The following is a 21,724-nucleotide window of genomic DNA, read 5'->3' as shown; positions in this document are numbered from 1 at the left end:
AAAAAAAAAAACAACAAGCTCTGCAAATAGCCAGACCTAGGAGAACGTGCTCTTAGGCTGAACAATTTGAAATTTGATGCTGGTGATGAGGTCAAAGAAAGTATTTCAATATAGGAATGGAAATCACTGGAGATACTATTGTCTTGGGGCTTTGCACTACATTAAACTTGACAGTTGTGTCTGCACAGTTTAATTCTTATGTATCTACTTGGAAATGCACTTAATCTTAAATTGCAAAAACTGGACAGAGTCTCAGCAAAGCCTCAGAAAGATCCTTATCCTAATGAAGTGTGTGCATCAGGTTTAGTTTTTCTCTCTTCAATTCACTTAATACTATAAATGTGGGATGGGGGGAATCTTGTTTCCATAACTGCCTTGCTTCATCCTCCAATTCCCTCATTGAAAAAAAAAAAGCATCTCTCAAGTCTTTGTTCAACTTTGGCTACTTAGACCAATGGCTGGTGACAGTCATTACTGGGTGGCAGGAGAGGAGGCCCTTGTGTCGAGCCGAACGCACGCATTGCGGGGTCAGTTGCACATGTGCTTCCTGGTGGCTGCTACCACTGAGGGCTGGCGATGTTCGGAGCCCAGGGTGGCTCAGGGTTCAGTCCAGAGCCAGGAGTGGCTGAGTGTTCTCATTCTCTCCCTTGTCCTCATGTTTCAGGGTCCCAGCTTCTACCACAGACTGAGATCTAATAACAGGAGAAGGAAAAATATATGATTACAAATAAGTCATGGTGTCAGCCATTTTGGAATCTTGTAAGGCATTCAGACTTTATGTCCCCCTTATTAACCAGGACACTCAAAATAGCTATATAACTTCTCCCCGCTTTTGTATCTCTGTTTTCCTTGCTTTTGTGTCTTCTACACCACATTTTGAGGGAGCGAGGCATCTTGGAATCTTCTCTGCAGGAATCTCTTCTTTTGGTAAAACGAACACGTGTTCTAGCCGCAACTCTGCCCCCTTGTCTAAACATCCTGTGGATCTTGAGATGTATAGAGTCTCATAAGTTTTGTTGGATTTTTAATGTTTCAAAGTATTTTTGAGAGCCTTTGTTTCTCAAGGTCATAGGAAACTATCATGTATGATGTTAAGACCATGCGATTTGGAATCAGATGGTCAGTGTATTCTTGACTCCTTACTGACTGAGGAGTCTTGGGGGAGTTCTTCGAGCCCTGGACCTTTATTGCCTCACCTGTAAAGCAGAGCTGTTACCTACCTTCCAGCGTTGTTGAGAAAGACTAAAACTAATACTATACCTAAAGCACTTGACATGTACTTGTAGTCACAATTTATGGGGCACTCTGTTATCGCCATTATTGCAACAATGGCATTGATCTTAGTTTCTGGTGTGTCCTTTTATACTAGAGTAATAACAATTTCCTGTGTTTATAACATGATTGAAACTGAAATTATTTTCTAGCTTTATGGAGAGAAGATTATAAGAGCTATGCACACAGTAGACATTCAATAAACGTTCACATACCAAAAAAAAAAAAAAAGCCATTCAAAACATTAAGAAAATGGTTGAATTGGGTTGCTCAAATAAGCAAGATTTACATATATGTGCAGTAAATGGTTAACTCAGTAGGCCTGAGTTGCCCAAACCCTCCACATTCCAGAAGTCTTCAGGACTGTCCCTTGACTGGTTCTTCTGAACCCTGGGAGTATCCTGACTGATAAAGTGTCTTTGTATGCCTAGACTTTGGGCCACGCCTCAATGGTTTATGCAAACAATGTGATTTATGGTGAATGCCTCTTTCTGTACGCCTGAGCTTTGGATCACACCCTGTCAGTTGGACTTCTTGTTGGGGAAGGTGGAGGAGTTGAAGACCGAGTGGCTAAGGTCAGTCACACATGCTCTGCATGCCTATGTGACGGACACCCCCCCGCCCCAATAAAACCCAAAACCCTGGGCATCAAGGCATGGGTGGGTGGGTGGTGACACTGTGCATGTATTGTCACTCGTCATTGCTGAGAGAATTGAGCTCTCTCTGTGTGACTGCACGGGAGGAAAACTGGAAGCTTGCAAGTGGTCCAGTGTACCTGAACTCCACCCAGTGCACCTTTTTCCTTTGCTGATTCTAATCTGTATCCTTGTGCTATAAGAAACCTTAACTGTGAGTGTAACTACATTTCCGGGTCCTGTGAGTCCCTCTAGCCAATTATCAAATCTGAGGATCCCAAACACAGTATATAATAACACTAATATTTGCTGTCTGTGCACCTGGTATAGTTGTAACTTCTTTACATGCATGAAGTTACTTTATTTTCATACCCCTAAGGAGTGTTGCTATTATTGCTTCCATCTGGGGAGTGGGAAAAACTAAGGGACAAAAAAAATCAAGTAACATAGGAAAGGCTGCACAAATAGAGAACAGAGAACAGGACAGGTATATCACCCTCACAATGTTCCTGGGTCTACCTAACACTGCAGAGATTTTTAGCTGCTCTGAATGTCAATCCCATCAAACAGTCCAACTTTAGGTACCAAGTCTAACCTTTGAAAATGAAATGGACTCGTTTGCTTCTGGGACAGGGCAGAGAAGCCCCAGGCAGTAGTGTAGTTCAGCTCTTTTACACATTGCCTACATATTTCTGTCTTTGCTTTTAAATAAGGCCTGGTGTGTGTGTGTGCACGCATACACGTGTGTGGGGGGGTGGTAATTGATTTATATAAGAAGAAGAAAAGCTGAAAACCCAGAAGGCATGAAAACAAACAAAAACAGAGAAGTAGAACTGCCCACACAGGCCACTCCATGCAGCACCTTGGACAGCTGCCTAACTGCTTTGCCCTTCAGGCCCGGGTGAAGATGAAGGATATTCAAGGCCGGTCCTTTATTACTGAAGTGTATTCCTCTACTTTCATGCCAGTTGGCTTTGTTTTACAACATGGCAAGAGAATCACAGCCACAGAGTTAGAAGGGACCTTGGCGACCCACTAGGACATACTCAGTCAGGGGCCACGCAGCCTCTTGTTGAATATATCTGACTTAAGAAATCTACTCCTCCATGCTCGTAGAGGAGGAGCTCTGCTAGAAAGTTCTTTCTTACACTGAACTAAAGCCTGTCTTTTTGCAATTTCTCTATACTGCTTCTGGTTTCGTCTGCTGGAGCCACCAGAGTATGTGTAATCCATCTGGTCCACATAACAGCCCTTTAAGTATTTCTCTAGTGCTCTCCAGCCCTCTCTCTGCCCACACTAAAACTAACCAAACTCCTCTTGAGCCAAGGTTTCTAAAATTACCACTCTCCCGCATCTCTTCATCAGCTGGTTGCCCTCAGGACGTCACCCCAAAATGGAATGAAATTATTGCTTCCTCTCTTCTTCTTTTTTTGTATGCTTCTATTGAAGCATAGAAAATGCACCTAGAATTGCCTTAACCTTTCTGGCACTCACGTAATAAAGCCGAGGGAAATATTAGCTATATTTACACATACTGCTGTTAAGTCGTTACTCCCCCATCTTGAAAGTGTGTGGTTGAGTATTTCATCTTTTTTAATCTGGTTCATATTACCACTGTATCTCTGTCCTTTTGGATCTAGAAATTTGTTATCCATCCAAATTATTGTCTGTGATTTTCACGAGTATTGGATTTGTTTCCAAACTTTCCCTTCCCCTATTTTGGGAGCCACTATGGGAAAAAAAAAAATCAACAAATTCTCAGATATTGAACTTTCAATCAACAATCAGTTATTTCCACTCACTCATGGTAAGAAATGCTTGTGAATGTCTTCTGCTATATGCCAGGGACTGTGAGAAAATGTTCAGAACCCCTCATTCTTTAGTGGAAATATTGCTTCAGTTACCCAGTCATAAACGCACAGATAGGTATGGGATTACTGTGATAGGCACCCTGAGAACAGGGCATTTGGGGGAGGGGAGGCATTAGCTCTAGAAGGAAAGGAAGGAAGGAAAAAGCTATCATTCACCCAGTGACATCATTCACAGTCCTTATTCAGGTGACTCTTCCCTCCACTTGGCATCAGATTTGGATCTATTTGGGATTTTTTTAATACCCATACTGACAGCAGGGACACAGAATGCTAGTTTTGTTATCTCAGCCAATAAACTGTTTGTCTTGGGTGAGTGGTGAGTAACAATTGAACAGTTCTGAGGCACCGACCATGAGGGACCAAACACAACATTTTTTCCCTTTGTTTGCTTTTTTCCTGTTTAGAAGGAGACCATAGCCTCTTTACTCCCAGCATGACATGATTCCGTTTACCTGGTCACACAATGAACATTTGATATAAGGAACACACTCATTATGAAGTGTTTGAAATTCACTGGAAAAACAGAAAGCATATGTTGCTGTTTTCAAAATCTAGTATAAATAAAGCCAAGAGAAACACCTTTCTTAAATCTTGCCCTCAGTCCATGTAGCTGAGTCATAGTACTCTCTGGGAAGACCGATCCACTGCTCACTGATAGAAATGTCTCCACCACTTGTAAACAGAGAGCTCAGGAATTGTGCATTAACTGGAGGACCACTTGCCTTGCGACTTTGTTGCCCAGATCACGCTCAGTGGTAATCCCTCCATTCGGTGGATTTGCCTTCTCCCAAGAAGATTAACACTTCTGCTAAAATAAACATTTCAGACTTTTCCCTTGGGTCCTCTTTCCAACACTGAAAGTCAGCTTAACTCCAAGGGCAAGCAGGGGAGTTATTTGAGCTATCTCAGCCGTCATCATCTCAGTGCTATAGCAGACTACCCTCACAAAGGCTTCATTCTTGCCTTCATAGCCACATTTTGTTTTCCTGCTATTATATCTCCTCTCTCTCTCTCTCTCTCTCTCTCTCTCTCTCTCTCTCTCTCTCTCCCTCTCTCCCCCCCCCCGCCCCCATTCTCTCTACCTTTCTTCTTTCTACCTTCCCCTTTTCCTCTCCAAAATTTGGAACTTTCTCCACTGCATGTCATCAAACATCTATAGCCATGGTATAATTCTTACTGATCCCAAAGGCAATTAAATTCCAAAAAGAACAAGATAAAGACGGAAAATGTGCACCATGAGCTAGTCCATTCTGCACAGACTTGCAGTTGAACTAAGAGTTCTGTTCTCAGTCAGAGGCTTATTTGCAGAACTTCACTCAGCTACCTTATCTCAACAGCTGTCACCACATATTCTTACTAATGAACTGCCATGGCCTGGCTTGGGCTTTGTGGACCCCAAATAAGGGCACAGGAGCTCCGCCCTTCAACCCCAGACATTCACCTAGAGTCACTGAAGGCCAGGGCTTTAAGGAACCTCAGAGGCAATTTAGTCAAACCCTCATTCAACTCAGGTCCTCCCCATTTCTCTTCCAGGGACCAACCTCATCACTTCATCAGGAAGTATTCCATACTTCTGGTTTTATTTCTTAAAGTTAGTGATGGGCTTAGTTTTGTGGAATAGTGCAGAACTGCCTAATACCTTAGTGAACCTGTATAAGAACTTCTAAACAGAAAGGGTGGGGGCTTTTTTAAAGATATTTTTAAAGATGCCTCTAAGTAATTTTGTTTAACCTCTATTTCTCCCCTGTACGTTCAATTATCAAGGCAGTTCCCTCAGGAGCTCCTGCCTGGGCTTGAATGATGGCTCCACTGCTGGCTTTGTGAGCTTGGGCAAATTCAACCCCCTCATGTGTAGAATGGAAATAGCATAGTGCCCACAACCTGGGACATGGGGGTGATGAGAATTAGATGAGTTACAGCAAGTAAGGTGTCTAGCCCAGTGTCAGCTTGTTATGTGCTCCCACATTTCTAGCCCTTGTTATTCTTCTGCATTTGCCGATAAGAAAGTAAAGGCCTGGAATATGTAGTTCATTTACACATCGGGTCACAAAGCGTGAATTCAACTCCAAGTTCCCATAGCTTCATGATTAAACTTACAAGAGAAAATTGTGTGTCCTGCTTGATGTGTCAGGTAACCTGACACTAAATGCGACTAAGATTTGAGAATGGATCCAGACTCATATTTTAGAATTTCAAAATAAGTGATGTGACTATTCCACACGAAAGCTAACCTGATTATTTTACTTTATATCCTATAATTTTCAGAAGTCACACAGAAGTCCCCATCTGATTAACAATTATTTATGTAGCTTTCAGCACATCTATTTGTTGTTGCTTTCCACCGTGTAAAGCAATGTGGGGTTTCCTTCTACTATGATGCCTTTGATAATGTCCTTGATAAGGAGTCGTAAGTTACAGCTGTAACACGTGTATTCTTCTGTCCAGCTACCAAACTCTTCAGTATTAGAATCATACTTTCAGGCAACACGAAACAATATTTACTGAACTAGTAAATAAATCACGAATCATAAATCAACAAAGCACTTTAACAAAAGGTAAACCTAAGTGTTTTTCACGTCAGCAAAGCTTTTCCCTATCAAAGTAAAGAAATAAAAAGTAAACCTCCCTCTACTTTGACAGTATAGTTAGCCACAACTTACTGAAATATAAAGAAGCCAGTCCAAGAAAAAGAAATATTCTATTGGTGTTTAAGTGAACTATTTTTAGAGTGAGCCAAACATTCAACTCAGGTCTTGCCTACGCGCGGTATAACTCAAATTTAAATGTATAACATATTTCTATTTAACCATGATGGCTACTGATCTTATAGCAAGGAGGACAGAGCCAGGAGAAAAGGCACTTTCAGAAAGGATGAAATTGGGCTCACGTGTACATAGGACTAGAGCAGCTGTGTCCAACACAGAGCCCTAACCACATGTGGCCACTGAGGACTTGAAACTGGGCCGGTCTGAGTTGAGATGGACTGTAAGGATAATGTATACATGGGATTTCAAAGACAGTATGGAAAAAAAAAGAATGTAAAATATCTCACTAATACTTTTAAAATTATATTGAAATGATAATTTTGTACACATTGGGTTAAAACATATTAAAATTAATTTCACGTGTTTCTCTTTACTTCTGTAACGTGGCTACAAGACAACATAAAATTCCACGTACGGCTCACATTATATTTCCGTTGGACAGCCATGTTATTTAAGACCTCATTCCCTCCATCACACTTGCAGCTGAGCCAGAGTAATATACTAATCCTCATTTAGAAATTCATAGTCATCCCAAAGGACCACAGCAACAACATTACGATCTGTCATTGCCAGTATTCACGGTGCTGAGTTACTTTCCATGTGTAAACTCACTTAATCCTCACATTGACACACACACAGCCCGAGGTGGCATGAGAGCTGCTTTCTGAGTATCGCTGTCGTTGCTTGAATTCTAAACAGAAAGAAACTTCATCAGTCTAGATTCCATTCATTTGTTATCCTTTAGATGAGAGTGAACACATACCATTATTTTACCTCTAAATGAATAAATAATATGAAAAGACTTTAGGAAGAAATTTAACCTACTTGAAGTGAAAGAAATAAGTTCTTTCTGAACATATAGCAAAATTAATATTAACTTTGTGTGACCACTACAGATGTTTTTTGCTGTTCATTGTAAGGGTCCTTGGAGAGCTGAGCTGACGAAAGAGAACTAGACTGGGAGTTCAATGCCTCTTCTCATCACCCCTGTCACTAACTTGCTGTCACTAACTAGGGCTCTATGGAACACCTCACTTGGCTTCTATGATCCCACATTTTTCAGCTGTAAAATGATCTCAGACAAAGGGCTATTTTTAACCCCAAGATTTCATGAAGTCTAGGAGACTGGGTTAAATCACCCATTAGTTCTTGAAAATAATTAGATGTCATTTTTCAGAGTTCTACAATTCAGACTTTAAGCTAATTTGCTCGGATAGTCTAAGTTCCTCTCTATCTCAGCATTTGTCTTTACCTCCTTCTAGAAAAGCATAACAATACTAAAAATGACAAAATTTAGCCAGACCTGGAAAGCCTTTCCTGAAGTCTGTGTATGCCCAATACGCTTAGATTTCATGAGTCAAAAAGATTTACCTTTTAAAAATATTTTTGTTTCCGTAAGCTTCTAAATATTGAATTCAGAGCTGCCAGGTGCTACTTAATAACGACTTTCCTGTGTCACTGCAAAGCGTTTTAGTTTATTTAAAGAAACTTCTTGCTACATGTCCGCAGGTCACAGTTTCCTGCTGCAGAGTAGCTCCCATCCGACCTGGAGCCACCAAGGGTTTTCCAGCGCGCAGAAAAATTCCAGTTAGCGCTCAGCAAGTCTTGCTTGTCACATCTGAAATCAGTTTCAGAATGTTTTGGAAAGGAAGATTTCAACACACACTTTAATTGGATATTTTTAGAAGTATCACCTCCAGGAGAGTTTCCCATCCCCAAGGCTGGTTATTATAATTACTGTCATCATCTCATCGTGGCCATCAACAATAACAACCACACCATCTATTGAGTATTTATTTCATGCCAGGTTCTGCACTAATTATTTAGCCTGCATTATCTTTATTTAAACCTCACAATAATTTTCTGAGGTGAGTATTGGTTGATTTGCAATGTTGTGTTAGTTTCAGGTGTACAGCACAGTGATTCAGTACATGTATATATATTCTTTTTCAGATTCTTTTCCCTTATAGGTTACTACAAAATATTGAGCTTAGCTTCCTGTGCTATACAGTAGGTCCTTGTTGGTTATCTATTTTATATATAGTAGTGTGTATACGTTAATCCCAGCCTCCTAATTTATCCCAACCCCCAGTCCTTTCCCCTTTGGTAACCATAAGTTTGTTTTCTATGTCTGTGAGTCTGTTACTGTTTTGTAAATAAATCCATTTGTATCATATTTTACATTCCACATGTAAGTGATACCATATATTGTCTGTCTCTGTCTGACTTACTTCACTTAGTATGATAATCTCTAGGTCCATTCATGTTGCTGCAAATTACGTTATTTCATTCTTTTTTATGGCTGAGTAGTATTCCATTGTGTATATGTACCACATCTTCTTTATCCATTCATCTGCTGATGGACATTTAGGTTGCTTCAGGTCTTAGCTATTGTAAATAGTGCTTCTTTGAACACTGGGCTGGGGTGCATGTATCTTTTCAAATTAGAGTTTTCTCCAGATATATGCACAGAAGTGGGACTGCTGGATCATGTGGTAACTCTATTTTTAGTTTTTTAAGGAACCTCCATACTGTTTATGGTATAGCCATAGTGGCTCCACCAACAGTGTAGGAAGGTTCCCTCTTCTCCACTGAGGTGAATATTGTTAATTCTGTTTTGCAGATCAGGAAACTGAGCCTTGGAAAAGTTAATTCATTTGCTCAAGTTTCCACAGTTAGTTGTGGAACTAGAATCTGAACCCAAATATGACTCTATAACCCACATTCTTAAACACTATGCTATACTGTACAAGAAATACCTACAACTTGGTAAGAAACCAAAGGATACGAACATATATCCAGAACTGTTAATATTCAAGTTCTCAGAGAAGCATTTCTTCCATTGGCATCGACGAAGCCAGTGGTTAACAAAATCATCTATTATGTATTAAAACTTTATTTTAGGCACGGTGATGAAATCAGAAAAGAAAATAGCAGAACTTCATTCAGGAAAAAAAAGTGTTCTAATAATTACCTGTTGTACAATCGTATCTTCATCTATAATGACAGCAAAGAATTTAATAACACTTCAAGATCCTTTCTTTGAAGTGTACAGCATTCACCCAGATACCTGGGAACAGCTCTACAGAACTGGAATATCAGCCAACATGGAGAGTCCATTAGGATGGAGAAAGGGAGCAGATAAGATTATCTGAGAACAGAGCTCAGCTGCCAGAAGACAAATCAGGCCAGGAACTTGGAGACGAGGAGGAAGGAATGGAAGGAAAGACCAGGAAAGGCCACGGTGGAAACTGGCAGCTGCAGTTGGAGGTTCCGCTTCATTTATTTGCAAACCGGTTTATTGCTCTGTATGAAGCGATGCATCCCTGTCATATTAACTCACAGTTTTTCACCGGTACAATGAGGACAGGATATTACCACATTCTCTAGAGGGCTATGAGAGATAAAAGATACAATAAAGTTCTTGGAGCTCTTTCAAGGAGAAATGATTTCAGTTGGAAAGACATCATTTTACCAACACTTCTCTGAATATGATCTCTGAGTATAAACAGCTGATAGTCTTTCTGGTAACAGAGGCAGCCCTCGCCTGCCGTCTTGAAGAAAACCAAAGAAAAGAATGCAGATATAGAAAATAGATATAGAGAAGAGGATTGTTTAATTATAAAAATATTCTTAATGTTACCGAGCAATTTCCCAAAGCATTCCTTTAAGCAGAGTCGCCCTAGTGCCCCTGAGGATGAGAGTGTTCAAGGTCATAATTAGTGTGTGTTGTGTTCCTTCAGAGGAACCCCAGGCAGCAGAGTGAGGTCTGCAGATGTCTTAGGACCAGTCTGTAGCTGAACCAGATGACTGTCCTTGCCATGAGCTCACATTCTGTGTGTGTGCAGGTTTCCAAAATGTTGAGAAGCAGAATGCATTGCTATAGATAACTCCGATGTGGATTCAGGTGTCCTGAGCGCTCAGAAGATGGTTCAAATAATACATTTTCAACCTGCAGGTATCTCTGGGGAGTTTTTTAATACTACCAATCCTATCTTAAAATAGCAACACAGCAAACGGCTACAGGTGCTGGCACCCCCTGCTTTGAACACACTAATCTTTCATTAGAATTAGACGGGCACAAAGAGCTGCCAGGCACTTTCAGAGCATCCCTAATTTTTCCAAATTCTTCTTCTCCCTGTGAAATGGATGGTGCACAGCCTCAGTGGAGTTCCTTTGCTAGAACTGGAATATGGTGTTCTGAAGCAGGTAGAGAAATGCCAGGGGCTGCCACCAGCTGAGACCATGAGGATGACTCATTCCACCTGAGTTTGAAAAGGATGGCTAGGGTTCTCGATAAAAACTACCTTCTGTAAGTCTGTTTTTGAGTCAGATGACTTAAATGGATCTAAATGACAGGACGTTAATGGATCTTCTTTGATAGTACTAAATTAGCCTGAATATCAGTTTTCTTCCTGAGTAGCTGTAGCTTCCCCACTCAGAATGGGGTTTGGGGACAGCACAGTACATGAAAGTGTGACAGAGTAAGTTGCTTTTCAACTGTGTTAAAGACAGGGTACAATCCGGGCTGGCGGGAACGGGAACAGACATCCAAGACAGCTGCAGTGCTTTGCGCAAAGGCAAATGCCCCGAAAAGGTGCTCTGTAAGCCCCCGTGGAAGGAAGGAAAGGGAAGGAAGAAAGGAGGGAGGGAGGAAGGAATACGCAAAAGTGTGAGAACAGATGTGATAAAGGAGACAGAGCATTGGGCTTGGAATGAAGAGAACTGAATTTACAATATTTTGCCACCTGTGATCTGGGCCCTGTGATCTGGGCCAAATCATTTAACCTCCGTGGGCCCTGTGATCTGGGCCAAATCATTTAACCTCCGTGGGCTTCAGCTACTTGATCTATAGCATGGGGATAAGAAACTGTCTATTTTTATTAATTTTAATCTATTAAAATTCTCTATTTTTAATCATATCTATTTTTTTTAAATTCTCAAAACCTGAAAGGCTCAGTTTTTCAACAACCCTTGGAATAAGTCCAGGAACATCTGTGTCCAGTCTGGCATGTGGGGAAATATTCCAGTCTAGGGCCTTGCCACTTAAAGTGTGGTCCCCAGACTAGCAGCACCCATACCACCTGGGAGCTGGTGAGAAATGCAGGTTCTCAGGCCCACCACAGACCCACTGAATGAGAACCTGCATTTTAACAAGATCCCGGTGCTTTGGACGCACATTACAATTTTCAAAGCATTGCTCTGGAGCTGTCACTACCTGGCTAAATAATTGTGGGGCAGTAAGAAACCTTCCCATCCCAGGTTCGCCTAAAAGGAAATCTGCTTTCATCTACCTCAAGAAGAGCTGTAAGGATTTGTCAGGTGTGGCTCATTCAAACCAGATTCCTGCTCTGTTCACTCATTGATGCAGTATCTTAAAGAGTCAGAAGAGCTCATGAAATGCCAAATTTATCACTGGGGAAGAGCTCTCGGTTTAGGAAAATCTACCTTCAAATCTGGGAAATATTTCAAGGGGCAGGAAAACATTTTGGAAATTCAAAGTTGAGCAATCCTGCTTTCCCACTTCGCATTTTGTCCGTGTTCATGTCACACAATAAATTTTTCAAAAGTTTTGAGCATGTCGGTGCTTTGTGACCACCTAGAGGGGTGGGATAGGGAGGGTGGGAGGGAGACGCAAGAGGGAGGAGATATGGGGATATATGTATACGTATAGCTGATTCACTTTGCAAAACTAACACACCATTGTAAAGCAATTCCACTTCAATAAAGATGTTAAAACAAAAAAGTTTTGAGCATGTACTGTATGCTAAATAAGGAAGGGAAAATATCTCTGCCGTCAAGGTATTCACATGGAAGAGATACAGATTAATACAAAAACGCCTGTCACTCTGGCAGCTCTGTATACTCTCATTCCAGAGAGTTGCCCAGACTCAGTGTCAACAGCTCACACACAGTTTGGAAACACCCTTGGAAAGTCAGGATTGTGCTGTCTCCAAGCTGGGCATCACTGTAAGTGCTGCACCACGGGACTGATGCAGTCAGAGAAGCCTTGTTCGCGTGACTAGTGGGGCTGACACAGACAATGAGCATGGAAGATGGAAGCAAACGAGAAACTTCTGGAAAGTGAGAAGTGCTGGGAAGCAAATGACTCAGGGCACTGTGACAGAGAGGGCCTGGGGAAAGGGGGTCTTGTTCCTTTAGTGAGGATGCTTCTCCACCAAGATTAACGACTACTGTGATTCAACTCGGATCGCTGTTTTATACTTTGGTTCCAACTAAACGTTTCAGAATAGCACAAAAGTCAGATTTTAGAGTAATGCATCCAGATCTGTGTTCAGTGGGTAGAAGCAACAAGATTGGGGAGAAGGTTATGTGTTCAGTTTTGGACACGGTTAGTGTGAGGGCTTGTGTGGCATCCAGTGAGAGTAGTCAGCTGCTTATATGGTTCTAAAGCTCAGAGGAGAATTCTAGAATGAACATAAGTTAGGGGCTCCAAGGCATAAAGGGATGCAAGCCACGGGAACAGAGGAGAGCTCCAGAGTGAACATCAGAGTGGTAGGAGGTGAACCAGAAGTGGCTTCCTTGAAGCCAAGGGGGTAGAGTGAGAGTTTCAGGAAGGATAGGGTAGTCTGCTCTGCTGACCTTCTCCCCACTCAGTTCCTCCTCCAAGTTCCCTATCTTGGGAAGCAGAAATGTTCTCCAGCAAGGTACCCAAGCCAGAGACCTCCAGTCATTCCTGAAATCTCTTCCCTCTGTTCCCCATAATGACTTTATCATCAGATCATGTTGATTCGACCCACTAAATATCGTTGAGTCCACCTTCTCTCTGCTTCCACGCACACAGCCCTGGTCCAACTACCGCCATCTCTTGTCTGTACCATTGCGGGAGCCCCAGACAGTCTCCGTGCATGTACCATCCCTCACTCCAATTCATAATGCTCACAAAAGGCTGGGTGAGCCTTTTCATAAACTCATATATTCATGTCACTCCCCTGCTTAAAACCTTTCCATGACTCTCCTTTGCTCTTGGGATAAAGGTCAACATCCTTCTCAAGACCTATGTGGTCTTGCATGCCCCACACACACCTCTTCTCGTCTTACTTTCTGCTCTCCAACCTCTCTGGGCTTTTCTGTTCTTGTTTTCGTTTTAATTCTGTATTTCATTGAATCTAAGATGTCATCATTTGTAAGACAGGTCCTGATTTCAGAAATTTTTAATTTAAAAAAATACATCTTATAATTGGTAAAACACGGTCGTCCCAGGAACCACCCTGCTCCTTCCAAATGCAGGGTGTTTGGTCCCCCAATTCCACACTTCTCCTTTCACCTGGGAACCTTTTTCTCAACCCTCAAGTCTCAGTTTATGCGTCACTTCCTCAGGGAAGCCCTGTCTGACCAGCACCCCTCCCAGACCAGATTAGGACCCTCAAGATGCACCTCATGGTACATCGTCATTGTCAAAGCACTTGTCCTGGTGAGAATAAACCAGCTGTTTGTACAGTGATGTGTTTAAAGTCTCTCTCCCTTCATAGGCTGTGGACTCAGAGAGCAGGGGCAGGGTCTGCCCTTCCAACCACTCTATCCTCAGCAGCTAACACTTCTCTTCATCCTCACAGCACAATAAGGCAGATCTAATAGTTTTTCCCTTTGGAGAGAGGAAACCAAGGTCACAGAGAGATAGCTACTCAGGTCACGCGGCTCCTGATTCGAACCCACAGAATCTGATGTAGATCCTGGTGTCTTAATGACTCTATCTTGTACTACGTCTTGGTGTCTAGTAGGTCCTCAATACATATTTGCTGAATGAATAAATGAACAAAATTTTCAAGAAGATAAGTATTATAGTTAATGAAAATCCAGTAACTAGGAGAAATGATCAGACTAAGGACTTAGTTATAGATACCCTTAGAGACAATTTCAAATTCTGATCAAACATTGATTACAGATAAGACGATGATACTGTCTTACTCCATTATGCGTGGTTGACTATTAACCTCATCACTCTACAAAGTCCTCTGTTCCTAACAGCATTTACTGTCATACAGTTCCTTCCTTCCTTCTTTCCTATTTCCCTTCTCCTTTTTTCTCCCTGCCTCTCTCCTTGCCCTCTTTCTTCCTTCTTCAGAAAATGTGCATTGAGCATCTATTATATACTAGGGTATTGTGAGGCACGGGGTACATATTGGTGAATAAAACAGCCCAGCCCCTGCCCTGAGAGGGTATATAATCTATAGAAGGGAGATTGAATACATAAGCCAACAGATGTGTGATTATGGGAGTGTGATCCCTATTAAGAAGAAAACAGGGACTTCCCTGGTGGTCTGGTGGCTAAGGTTCTGCGCTCCCAATGCAGGGGGCCTGGGTTCAATCCCTGGTCAGGGAACTAGATCCCACATGCTCCAGCTAAGAGCCCACATGCCGCAACTAAAGATCCCACATGCCGCAACTAAGACCTGGTGCAACCAAATAAATAAATATTAAAAAAAATTTTTAATGAAAACAGTGCTCAGTGACAGAGGAGAGCAGAATGGGAAGGGAGGGGTCTTTGGGACGGGGAGGGTGAAGAACTCCCTCCAGGGCTGTGGGTGGAGAAGCCAGCCCTGATGAAAGTGTGGGCCACGAGCCAGGGGAGAACATCTCGGAGCAGGGAGGCCCTGGAGGCGGTGGACAGAAGCCAATGTGGCAGGGGCCTGTGATAAAGGGGAGCAGCCTTTATCCAATGCAGGGAACCAGTGGGAAGTCTGTAGAGGATGTTGGGCAAAGGGGTGGCATCATTATGATTTTTAAAGATTACACTTAAGATTCCATGGATAATAAGTTAGATTAGAGGGACAGAGAGGAAGGAATAACACTAATAAAGACCAATAAGGATAGAACTGCTATCCAAGCCCAAGAGGGCAGGCTTACACCAGGACGGGTTGGTGAGTGGAAAATCAGTGCTCCTATGAAGCCTAGACCTTCTTGGCAGACAGAGAGGAGGAGAGGCAGGGGGTCTGTGTCGCTAATTCCCCCCGCCCTGACTTTGCCTTCTGTGTCCAGCACCCACTGTGCATGACCGTCCTGGGTGCAGGGCTCCAAGGGTACAAAATTCCTGCCCTCTGCACACATTAAGGCAAAGAAGAGGGAGATGGCCAGTGTAAGGCTGACTCCTAACCCGGAATTCGAGGCATCTCCCTTCAGGCCACCACACCTGATCACTGCCTGCTTCTCTCTTAGGGAGTTAGGAATTCCCAGCGTTAGTGAGAAACTTCCACTGGGAAAGAAGTTAAAACTCTAAAAACCTGGAAATCCTTACGAACCATGCTGGAGAAGGAAAGCTGCTACTTACCATCCTGTTCCTCCGTAGGACGTCCTGGGTACTGTCTCCCCCTGCTGCCATCTGACTCTGACAGCGACCCCTGAGGTTATATCCACTTTAGAGTTGAGGCAGCCAACACTCCACGTGTGCCTAACATCACATAACTAGAAAAATCCGTGGAAGGAAGTGACCAGAACGCACATCTAGTCCCATAAGGGGAGACTGGGGGTGGGGGAAAAGGCAAGTGAGAAGAAGAGAACTGTAAACGCTGCCCCAAAGTCTCAAAGCTGAAGCAAGCGGCTCGGTTAGGATGCGGTGACACGTGCCTGGAGCCCCTGAGGCCCGTCTTGAAGAGCAGTGGAGCAGAGGGAAGCCGGGCCAGCGGGGCTGATCGCCGTCATCACAGGGACACAGGCAGCTGCATCCCAAGTGGGGCCCTGAAGGAGTTTCCTACGAGATGCTGAAAGCTCAACAATGCTCACTTATAGCCTTGACGTGAGAACTCGAACACTGCAGTTTGGATAATTTAAGCCCAAATAGGATCTATGGCAGGTTTGCCTAAACCTGAAAAGGAGCTGAAATTCTCTAGGCAAGCAGCGCATTGTTTTTATGATTGACACTTCAAAGAGATTTTTATCACGTGTCATGTCAAATATTTGTTTTCATATACGATCAGTAAAACTTATACGAGAGACCCACTGCTAGCTAGATGTTGGGTACACACAGCATCAGCGTTATTGGAATCAGGCAAAATGTTTGTCCACCAACAGCAATATGTTCACAAGAAATAAGCTTTCTTTGCTTTTCTTGCCTAGACTACATCTCCCTTTCCAAGTAATTGCATCTGACTCTGAGTCTGCAGCAAACAGGAGTCTTTTTCAGAACAGACACTGTGAGTAGCCAAACACTTTGCACTTGAAACTACACCCAGTCACACCCACGTCTGTTCATTTCCCTCTAATTCAACCCTACTTCCTGGCTTTGCCAGGAGCTTAGAACTCTTTATCTCATAATCTGTCATGTCATTCGTTAAAAAAGAGGAGAACGTGGCATCCCCCCACCGTATTTTATCTGGCCTCATTCATGTCCTTATGGACTGAATTCATCGTAGATTTTCTTCCATTCTAATGTTGCACGGCTCTATAGGATGCATTTGCAAGGAGATGCACCACCACCCCCATTTCTGCCCCAGCAAAGTTGTATAAAAGCAGGACATCCATCTCAGCCGGATGCACAAGTAATGATGAGACTAGGCAGCTATTTTTCTCGGTTCTTTAAGATATGTTAACAGTTTCCTGTCAGCATCCACGCAGCACTTCAGTATCCAATAACCGACATAAAACACCAGGCACGTGTGGCGCACCCATGAGGTCTTTGCTTCTAGAAGTGACGATATGTCAGGCATTAGCTGCCTGAAGAGGAGTGACACCCCCAAAGTATGAAGTTCAATCCTGTTTGAGCTATAAACCAGTCACAAGACAACTTACAGGGCAGCAGGGACTGTGGGGCATTCATTAAGAAATGACGCATTGTGTAATTTTACTGAACATAACCTCCATATGGAACATCTGTTCCCGGGCCACACAGTAAAATGGGCCCTTTTTTGCCCCGACTGCTTAGAAGACAAGGGTCCTCCTGTTTCCACACCGCCACCCCTCATTCTTTTCGTATGGGTTGTATTTCATGATGATGTATTACTTCTGCCGGAAATGAGTGGTTATCCAGCAAACGCGTACATTCACCCTATAAAACGAGGAGTACATGCTGAAAGATCACCAAGGTCATGGCCAATTCTATTGACAGCTGAAAACAGTTAGAACGACTTTTTTTTTTTAACCACCCAGGCAGGACCCAAAAGGGAACAACATGGCCAAAAATTTCCTTCTGGCTCAGAAATCTGAACTTGATCCAAGCGTTCCCTCACCCTCTCCCCACTCCCTCCAAAAAAGCAGATGGCTCACAATGTCTTTTGACATCGTCCTACTTCTTCCATGTGGGATCTAGGAGAGGACTTTAGGGAACATAGGGATGAAGGCGTTTTGTCAAAGGGATCAAAAGCAGTCCTTCCACTGTGTAGCTGGACAAGACCCCAAAGCACTGGCCCCTCTGATCGCCCGGTATACAGGCTGGATGATGTGGACCATTCCTCTGGAAGCTGGGGCCACTCCTTCCTGGCATGAGTGAAGATGCAGCTCAGGTCTTTAAGGCCTCTTCCTCTACAAACAAGTTTCTGGATTCCTAACAAGTTCTAAAGGTTTAATAAATAAATGAAAACAGGAGTTATTGCATATACTCAGCCAAACTTTATCTATGATCAGGCTGCATCAAAACCCCCCAAATTACTGGAAATGACAAAACTTGCCAGTTTTGACGAACGAATGGTGTTATCTCTAGCTAAAAAAATAATCCTGGGAACAAACATCTTTACATGTAAATACACACTGACGGCAGCACAATCATTGCCGTGTCATGCCAACTTAGAAAGTCGGTATAGAATTTATAACTAAAATGTTACATGTGTGCTCTTCTACGTGGGTGCTCAGAATAAGGAGGCACGTCCTGAAGCCGTGCAGCAGGGCACACGCTGGCCCATAAGCTGCCTGCCCGTCTCTGGATGGTGCAACTTGGGGCCGCCTGACAGGCTGTGCTGGAGAACAGGCCACCATATGGGGTGGGGGGCTGGAAGAGATGACCTTCAAAGTCTCCTCCAATTCTGTTTGCAATTTTCTCATCCCCTCTGGCTCCTTACAGGTCAAAAGATGCTCTGAATGGTGACTGTTCTGTCCCCGTAATCTCCACGTTCATCACAGAGCTCTGTCTGTGAGGCCTCTGATGGCAGGCACAGCCCGATAGCAGGAGTGGTCCCTCCTTGCTGGCGTCACTGCTGGCACCAGGCTGTCGCTGCCCATCCTGCTGCTGCCTGAAATCCCCAAGCAAAGACTCAAGGATGCCAAGGACAGCAGGACTGGTGGGGTAATGAGATGCATATGCAGTTGCTAGCTACTCTGGCATAGTCCTGGATGTTGACTCTGATATATTACCTTCTCCAAAACCTGGGTCAGCTTTGCCTTCCTTCACGAAGACTGCTCTGAGTCTTCTGGTTGAAATTAGTGAATGCGTCCTCAGAGCACTGCAGCAGGTCTAACACCTCCTTCACAGTGGCTCTCCCATTCTGCACCTAAATATAGTTATTTGTGCGGACATCTTATCTCCCCTATAAGATCCTAAGAGGCAAGATCCAGGGGAGTTTTGGTAAAGCAGAATTAGCTCTTTCCGTCTAGGAGCTGACAATTTGTTTGAAGCAATTGGGCAAGTGCTCCAAGGATGGGTTTGCGAGGTGGCAGCTTTCACTCAACGTTGAAATGCAGCGAGCGTGTAGAGCGTGCAGAGCACATGGAGCGTGTAGAGCGTGTCTGCTGCATGTCTGCTGCGTGTCTGCTGTGCGTCGGACGTGGAGTTGGATTCTTGGGGAGGGAGTGAGGTGAACAAGAGTTAGTTAGACAAAGCCTTTACCCTCCAGAATTCACTGGCTGATAAGGGAGGGTGTCACCTCCTCTGATCCTCGACATTAATTCAGAGGTGGAACTTGGAGTCAGGACGTGTCTAGTCACCCAAAAAAGGTGTAACTCTGTAACTGATCATCTGGGGAAAGAGTGGCAAATTCCTGTTTCATGCCACTTGACTTTGGAAGTTCAGACATAGGAAGGTATGATGGCTGTATCCGAAAGAGATAGGGTAGGGACAGGCCACATGAGATACACTATTCCTGTCCATGGAGGGGTTGGAGAGAGGAGGCTGGCACTGGAGTTGAGGATAGAAAGTACAAGGAAAAGCAGGCAGCGTGCCATATCTTATAGAGGACACGAACCCAGAGCGCGGAGCCAGCGTGCCTGGGTCTGAGTCCCAGCTTGGCCATTTACTAGCTGTGTGAGCTCGGGCAGTTGCTTAACCTCTCTGTGTCTCAGTTTCCTCATTTGTAAAACGAGAATAATGACAATACCTTTCTCATACAGTTGTGCTGAGGATTTGAAGAGTTTAATGAGCTAAAGGGCTCAGAACAGTGTCAAGAGTGTGAGTTGTCGTTACAGTTGTTACTGTGCTGTCGTCTGGACTGAGGGTAGGTCAGGACGCGGGCCGCTAAGTCAGTCCCTTCCCTGTTGAGGCACGAAGCCAACCTCAGCCACCATGACCACCACTTCCCAGAGAATGTTGACTAAGAGCCTGGGGAGTAAATGAATTTCCAGGTCCCTCCCGTCCCAGCAGAGAGGTGTTCCAGACATTTGAGTGTAATAATCCTGACTGAGCAGGAAATGCAGAGCTTCTTCTCCTCCTGGACACTGTGTCAGTTCAGGACATCAACATGAGCCCAGCGACCCAAAGGAGGCTTCGACAGTGACACTGCTCCCTCCCCAAACATCTCCAGAATTCAGCCGTTCTTCTACCACTTCATTGTCCGTTCCGGCCCTCATCTTCCCACCTGAGCCCCCATATCAGCTGCTGATGGCTTTTAGTCTCCTTTTCTCTGATAATTCCACGATCCTTACAAACCCCAGACTGTAACTGTGCTTAACTATGTCTGGTGGGAAAATACAGATGAAAACAAAAATACGTACGGCTGTCCCACCATCAGGATTATGGTTAAAACTGACCTAGAGGGGTGGGATGGGGAGGGTAGGAGCGGGTCCCACGAGGGACGAGATGTAGGGATACATAGAGCTGATTCCATTTGTTGTGCAGTGGAAACTAACACAACATTGTAAAGCAATTATAATCTAATAAGGATAAAAACAACCAAACTCATAGAAAAGGAGATCTGATTTATGGTTACCAGGGGCAGGGGGGAGGGGGAGGGAAAATTGGACGAAGGTGGTCAAAAGGTACAAACTTCCAGTTATAAGAAAAATAAGTACTAGGGATGTAACGTATGTACAACATGATTAATATAATTAAAACTGCTGTTACGTTATATGTGAAGGTTAATAGAGTAAATCTTAAATCTTGAGTTCTCATTACAAGGAACAAATGTGTTTTCTATTTCTTTGATTTTGTATCTATATGAAGCGATAGACGTTCACGAAACCTATTGTGATGATCATTTCATCACATGTGTAAGTCCAGTCATTACGTTGTATACCTTGAATTTATACAGTGCTGTATGTCGATTATATCTCAAGAGGAAAAATTGAAGTCTGATAACATCAGGCACTTTTCACGGGTCTGGGAGAGAGATTCTTACATACTCCTGGTGGGAAGAGGGTCATTTTGGAGGGTAGCTAGACAGTGTGGACTGAAATTTAAGATACACAGTCCTCTGACCCAGCAGCCTCAGGGCTCCAAGCCTACCCAGAGGAACTTTCTCCTGAGAATGAAGGAGGCACATCAAAAAGGTTCAAAAGGTTCATTGAGCCCCATTTAGAACAGAGAAAAAACCTAACTGCCCATCAACAGGGAAATGGCTACACTGTGATATATCCATGTTCCGGAACACTACACAGCACCGAAAACATAAGATACACCTAGATTTACTGACGTGGAAAGATGTTACATAATGACATGTTATGAGATGAGCTGTGTCCCCTCCTCAAGTTCATGTTGAAGTCCTAAGCCCTAGTGCCTCAGACTGTGACTATATCTGGAGATAGCGTCTTTAAAGAGGTTAATTAAGATAAAATGAGGTGGGCCCTAAGCCAATATGGCTGGTGTCCTTATAAGAAGAGGAGATTAGGATACAGACACTCACAAAGAGACCATGTGAAGACACAGAGAGGAGATGGCCATCTACAAGGCAAGGAGAGAGGCCTCGGAAGGCACCAACCCTGCAGATACCTTGATCTTGGACTCCTAGCCTCCAGAAATATGAGAAAATAGATTTCTATTATTTAAGGCACCTAATCTGTCCTAGTCTATGGGACTTTGTTACAG

General features: G+C 43.5%; 1 protein-coding gene across 1 annotated transcript in view; it reads right to left on the bottom strand.

Annotated features, from left to right (window-relative positions):
• Positions 1 to 604: 604 nt before the first annotated feature.
• CLVS1 (clavesin 1) overlaps positions 605 to 21,724 on the bottom strand; it is a 137,215-nt gene continuing 116,095 nt past the window's right edge. The window contains exon 5 of the mRNA XM_065895580.1: positions 605 to 692. Within this exon, the coding sequence (XP_065751652.1) occupies positions 605 to 692 (88 nt within the window). The remainder of the gene's footprint in view (positions 693 to 21,724) is intronic.

The sequence above is a fragment of the Phocoena phocoena genome, chromosome 17 (assembly GCF_963924675.1).
Source record: "Phocoena phocoena chromosome 17, mPhoPho1.1, whole genome shotgun sequence".
In the NCBI taxonomy this organism is placed as follows: Eukaryota; Metazoa; Chordata; class Mammalia; order Artiodactyla; family Phocoenidae; genus Phocoena; species Phocoena phocoena.
The sequence above is the reverse complement of the archived record's forward strand: the minus strand, read 5'-3'. Positions and strand labels throughout refer to the sequence as shown.